The sequence below is a fragment of the Nicotiana attenuata genome, unplaced genomic scaffold, assembly GCF_001879085.1.
Source record: "Nicotiana attenuata strain UT unplaced genomic scaffold, NIATTr2, whole genome shotgun sequence".
Classification (NCBI taxonomy): Eukaryota; Viridiplantae; Streptophyta; class Magnoliopsida; order Solanales; family Solanaceae; genus Nicotiana; species Nicotiana attenuata.
In genome coordinates this window covers 1-6,401 of record NW_017686233.1, presented here as the reverse complement: position 1 = coordinate 6,401, position 6,401 = coordinate 1, and the positions used below count along the sequence as shown (strand labels likewise).

Sequence of the window (6,401 nt, the reverse complement as noted above, 5' to 3'; positions counted from 1 at the left end):
TAATACAATCTAATATGTTCAAACAAGCCCGATTAGGATTTAATTTAAATAATATTGTTTAATACCGACCGCGCATCGCGCGGGTACGAGTACTAGTGCTTTTAGAAAACAAATTGCGTGAGGACTTCAATTAGCAACATTCCTAACCATGCTTTTATTACATCCCTCTTTGGTTACACATTCTTATGATCTCTAGCTAGTAGTTAATACCTCTCGACACGATGTCCATGAATCATGTAGGATTAGGATTACTTCAGCTGGATGAAACTTCCATCATGTTAATTACTAGTTGATGCAACAACATATGCATATGCTATAAAGACGATTAGACATCCAATGAGCTCAATGCTTTCCTAAGTAAACAACTCTTTTCAGCTAGCTTAGTAATGACTATTTGGTTTTTCATGTCTTTCTACATTCTTTATGCATTACTTGCAAGTCCAGTAAACATGCTAGCTTAGTCAACCTATGTTGGTGATTACTAGGCTTTTCCTTTCCAGTTTTAGTCCTGTTTGTTTTCAGATTCTTATGTAGTTGATTCTGTATGTTAATTCAATGAAATATTTGTACTCTCTACAAATTATAAAACACCAGATCCGTTGGTTTCTGGATCAAAAGCAATATCTCGGTGCATATCATGGCTTTATATACACATGCATTTGCTTGTTTATTTGCAGAAAACATCTGAAACCAATATTGAGAATCGGAAAAAGTTGAAGCATCCACACACTGCTGGCAAAACAAGTTTTGCTCGAATCATCGAGGTTTGATTTTTTTCTCTTATTTTCTTTAAACTATGAACTTGCTAACTTTGAATGAAAACATTATTATACCAGTTTTCATGTTACTAGGTAAAAAAAGGAAAATGGCTGATACTTCAGATACTCTTTACAGTAAGACATCTTTGTGGCTACATAAAAAGAAAAACCCTGGTCGAGTATACAAAACGCGCTTATNTTTAGAGATTTTAAAAGGGAGCCTTGTAGCAACAATAAAGTTATCTCTGTGTGACATATAGGTCACGAGTTCGAGCCGTGGGGCAAATGTCTCTTAATTTATCAATTTTTTTTATCTTTTAGAGAAGTTAAAAGGGAGTCTTGTAGCAACATAAAGTTATCTCTGTTTGACATATAGGTCACGAGTTCGAGCCGTGGGGCAAGTGTCTCTTAATTTATCAATTCTTTTTTTTATCTTTTAGATAAGTTAAAAGGGAGCCTTGTAGCAACAATAAAGTTATCTCCGTGTGACATATAGGTCACGAATTCGAGCCGTGGGGCAAATGTCTCTTAATTTATCAATTTTTTTTTATCATTTAGAGAAGTTAAAAGGGATTCTTGTAGCAACATAAAGTTATCTCTGTGTGACATATAGGTCACGAGTTCGAGCCGTGGGCCAAGTGTCTCTTAATTTATCAATTTTTTTTTTTTTATCTTTTAGAGAAGTTAAAAGGGAGCCTTGTACAACAATAAAGTTATCTCTGCGTGACATATAGGTCACGAGTTCGAGCCGTGAAGTGCGGCTCTTATCTGTACCCTTCTTGCGGCCCTTCCCCGACCCTACGTGAATGCGGGATACCTGTGCACCGACTCCGAGCTGCCCTTTTGGTCTTTCAGATAAGTAAAAAGCATGTTCTCTTGATTTGAGGAAGCAAAACAAAGCAATCTTAGCTTTCAATGTAAGAAACAGTTAAAAGGCATTGTCCCATTACTTGTATTAAATGTGATAGGTTACTTATTGTCTTCTTGACAAGATTTTCTCCTCTGGCTACAGCAAGTATATGCTAAATGAAGCTACCATGATTATACAACATGCCATTAAAACATTAAAATAAAAGAAAACAAGAGGGGGAAAAGTAAAGAAATAAAAACTCTGCCAATAAATATGCAAACAGTATTTGAATGTCAAAGTACCATTAATTTCTCAATCAATCTATATGGAGTTCATAAAAGTAGTGTCCACATCTTTAACTCTTCCAATTCTTGCTGTTATCTTCTGTTTCTGTCTTAATAGCAGCCAATGCCATCCTTTAGACCCTCTAAATCCTACTGAGATCAACAAGATTAGAGTCATTATTCAAAAATCTCATCTTAGTTCCCTCTCCAATTTAACATTTCACTTTGTTGATCTTGAAGAGCCTGAAAAACAGGATGTCCTTCATTGGCTGTCCTTACATAAGCGCGAAAGTGTTCCTTTTCCTTATCGTCGAGCCAAGGTAGTGGTTCGTGCAAATGGTGAGACGTTTGAAGTCGTTGTAGACTTGGCTACGCGATCTATCATATCAGAAAATGTATATACTGGTCATGGTTTCCCTCCACTTACTCTCGACGAAATTGTACAATGCAGCAGGCTGACATTGAGGAATCCTAAATTTCAAGATTCAATATTGAAAAGGGGTTTGAATATATCAGAAGTTAGTTGCATACCACAGCCAGTAGGATGGTTCGGGCAGCCAAGGACACGAAGAGTACTTAACGTTCCATGTTTTTATCGCAATGGGACAACTAATTTTTGGGCAAGGCCAATTGAAGGGATCACTACAATATTAGATGTTGAATCCATAAAGATAATCAAATATATGGACAGATTCAGAGTCCCTTTGCCTGAAGCCGAGAGTGCTGATTTTCAATCATCGAGCCAGAGATCAGTCGCTTGCAATGACACAGACACAAGCCGGATTATCATCAAAGGCAATGAAGTTAAATGGGATAATTGGGTTTTTCATGTTGGATTGAACACGAGGGCGGGGACTATCGTGTCTACAGCTTCTATATTCGATGATACAAGAAAAGAATATCGACATGTGCTCTATAGTGGTCATGTATCTGAGACATTTGTGCCTTATATGGATCCTACATTTGAATGGTACTACAGGACTTTTATGGATATAGGTGAATTTGGTTTCGGAAGGTCTGCTAGTAGTCTTGTCCCGTTACTAGATTGTCCGAACAATGCAGTGTATATGGACGGATATATGGCTGATTCAGAAGGACATATAGTGCAAGTTCCCAACGCGATTTGTATATTTGAAAGATATGTTGGCGATGCTGCTTGGAGGCATACAGAAAATGGAGTACCGGGAAATATAGTAAGCGTCTAAATATAAACATTTGCATACTTACTACTATAGTTATCTAGTGACATAATCAACATTCAATTTGTTTTTGCAGAACACTAAGGGACAGCAAGAAGTTAATTTGGTTGTTAGAATGGTAGCAACAGTAGGAAATTATGATTATACACTTGATTGGGAGTTCAAACAAAGTGGAACTCTCAGAGTTGGAGTAAGAAAATTAAGATGTTATGCTTGTTAATATCCTTCTGATTTGCAATGTTTATTCTTTAGACTTCTGGAAGGGGAACCTTAGCGTAACTGGTAAAGTTGCTACCATGTGACCAAGAGGTTACGGGTTCAAGCCGTGGAAATAGCCTCTTGCAGAAATGCAGGATAAGGCTGCATACAATAGACCTTTGTGGTCCGACCCTTCTTCAGACCCCGCGCATAGCGGGAGCTTAGTGCACCAGACTATCCTTTTTTCTTTAGACTTCTGATTTGTCCGTGCAGGTAAGTTTAAACGGAGTTATGGAGACGAAGGCTGTGAAATATACGAACGATAATCAAATAACAGAGGATGTTTACGGGACCCTTGTGGCCAAAAATACAATTGCAGTTAACCATGATCATTTCCTTATTTACTATCTTGATCTTGATATTGATGGTACTGATAATTCATTCCTAAAAGCCAAACTGAAAACTAGAAGAGTGAAGGACTCAAAAATTTCACCTAGGAAAAGTTATTGGAAAGTTGTTAAGGAAACTACGAAAACAGAAAATGAGGCTAAGACACACCTAGGACTAGAACCAGCTGAATTCTTGATTGTAAATCCAAATAAGAAAACAAAGATTGGACATGATGTATCTTATCGACTAATACCTAGTCGACCAGCCATGTCGTTGCTATCATACGACGATTATCCTCAACTTCGAGCAGCCTATACAAAGTATCAATTGTGGGTGACACCATACAACAAATCAGAAAGGTGGGCCGGAGGATTCTACACTGATAGGAGTCGAGGAGATGATGGCCTACCAATCTGGAGTCGCAGGTAACTATAGTATGTAACAGTCAAGCCCACTAGTGATATTGTTTGCATTAGACCTAAGTCCACACAACTTTAAAACGCATCACTAAGGTCTAAGACGTCTTTATATAAGCTGGTTTTCTGTTTTATATATGCAGGAATAGGCCTATTGAAAACAAGGATATTGTGCTTTGGTACACTGTTGGACTCCATCATGTACCATGTCAAGAAGATTTTCCTGTAATGCCTTCATTTTATGATGGTTTCGAGCTCCGGCCAACAAATTTCTTTGAAAGAAATCCATTGCTGAAACAATGATATACCTTGATAAATTGATATATAATTTGAGCAAGTGCAAATTTCAAGTTCTTCTATTAAACAGTAACCTTTTAACTCTACTATATAAAGTGTACTAGTAAATTTTGTTGTAATTTATATGGAGAACAAAAGATGATCTTCTTTAGCCTGTTTATTTTCCTCTCTCATTTCGATATTTGGTTGACATGTAGATCGATATGCACAAGTACGTAGGTGACAACTCGCCTGAAAGACGACCATCCCCTTACATTTTCGATGTGAAACAACATGTACCTCACACGGCTGATAATGAGATACAAGTTGTGTGAGTGTTGCCTATGTTTTGACAATTTGAATTTGTGGGACCCGAAAACTTCTATAACATAGATTTGGGTCCACATATTTCACTCGTCAGACATAGACAATCCCCTCACATAATATGTCAGTTGTATAAGGCACAAAGTAAAGTTTCTCTAGAAATATGTATGTGCGTGTTGGGTAATAAAACAATCAATTTGCACAAAGTATAAAGCAAAAAACAACTTTTATAGATTAAATTTTTCTTTTGCAAACAAAACTGGAGACAAAATTTGATATAAGGATAGGCAGATAGGAAGAAAGAAAAAAAACAACAACTAACAATCTTTTGATAACAAAATAGCCAATCTAGAATAGTTTCTTCCAAACAGGATGCTTCATCCAAACACTTTCCACCATAGAATCAATTGGAATTCCCTTTGTTTCAGGCAAAAGGAAGATAACAAAAAATCCCATAACGACGATCCATCCGGAGAAGAAGAAGAAGATATAGGCTTGCATTGTGCACAGCATTGTCAAGAATGCCTGTGCAATGAGGGAAGTGAAGAGCATGTTAGTACTGACCGCGAACGCAAAACCAGCCGTTCTTGTTTCCAATGGGAATGTCTCACTTGGAATTAGCCACCCGAGCGGTCCCCATGACCACGCGAATGACATTACATACGTGCACACCAGAAGAACCACCACTGCTGCTAGTTTCTTGTCCAATGTTCCTGTCTCCCTCAAATTTGTTACCAATATAGCTCCAATTGCAACCTGAAACATTAAAACCAAACTGCTATCAGAAAAACTGACAAAGGCTTCTCATAGGGGTAAACTGTGCGTACACACTATTCTACTCAGACCCTACAGTATGGGATAATACTGGGTATGTTGTTGTTGTTATTGTTGATGGTAGAATCGTTCTCACTCTGTCCCAATTTTATGTGACAGTGCTCACATTTACGAGAGTCAAACTTTTTTAGTTTACCATGAATCGGACCTATAAAATCTTTAAATTTTTTTAAATATTTGAAAACTACGTAACAAATACTATAACTCACAATAATTAATAATTTACAATATTTATNATGGCATATATACAAATAAAGAGAAAATATTCACTTACCACAAAGGAAAGGAATCCTCTACACAAGTATTCACATGCTGGTACTCAATGAAGAATTTACATATTCAAGAAAGGAAAGTGGAGACAATTAGGATCTGTCCAAGTACATGAAGTCAAATAAGGAAAGGAAATCAATATTACAAAGATACCCATATCCATCTTCAAAGGAGTGCCAAGTCAACATACTATCCATATTCATACAAGTGCTGAAGCTGCAAATTAAGGAAACAAATAAATGAGCAACGGTCAAATCCCCTTGGGTTATGCAATAGCCATAATAAGTTGAGAAGGCTATAAATATACAAGCTTGATGAAGGAAGAAAGTACGCAACCTTCTATACAATTGTCTACCAAAGTACAAGTTCTCTATTCTACTCTTAACAAGCATTGTAATTCACTTTAGTAGATTTACTGTGTACCCAAAAGAGAGAAGAGAGACAAAATATTGGAGAGGCAGTGTGTCCTAGAGGTTGTGTCATTGTTCGTTTCTTTGGTGAGCGAGTGAAAACCAAAGGGTCGTTGTTGGTGAGCGAGTGAAAACCAACCCTGTCAATGCATACAAATTGATATATCAAAAGAATAACCTCAAAATTTTTAT

The 6,401-nt window shown here is 37.0% G+C and overlaps 2 protein-coding genes across 2 annotated transcripts; one reads left to right on the top strand and one right to left on the bottom strand.

Moving 5' to 3' along the window:
* Window positions 1–975: 975 nt before the first annotated feature.
* LOC109222198 (primary amine oxidase-like) lies at window positions 976–4,552 on the top strand. Its single transcript, XM_019386578.1, has 4 exons — window positions 976–3,085; window positions 3,168–3,281; window positions 3,563–4,104; window positions 4,239–4,552. The coding sequence occupies exons 1-4, from the start codon at window positions 1,934–1,936 to the stop codon at window positions 4,396–4,398; spliced, it is 1,968 nt and encodes a 655-aa protein (XP_019242123.1). The 5' UTR covers window positions 976–1,933; the 3' UTR covers window positions 4,399–4,552.
* A 352-nt stretch (window positions 4,553–4,904) lies between these two features.
* Window positions 4,905–5,481, bottom strand: LOC109222197 (sugar transport protein 6-like). Its single transcript, XM_019386577.1, has one exon. It carries the CDS (start codon window positions 5,458–5,460, stop codon window positions 5,044–5,046), a length of 417 nt encoding a protein of 138 aa, XP_019242122.1. The 5' UTR covers window positions 5,461–5,481; the 3' UTR covers window positions 4,905–5,043.
* Window positions 5,482–6,401: the final 920 nt, after the last annotated feature.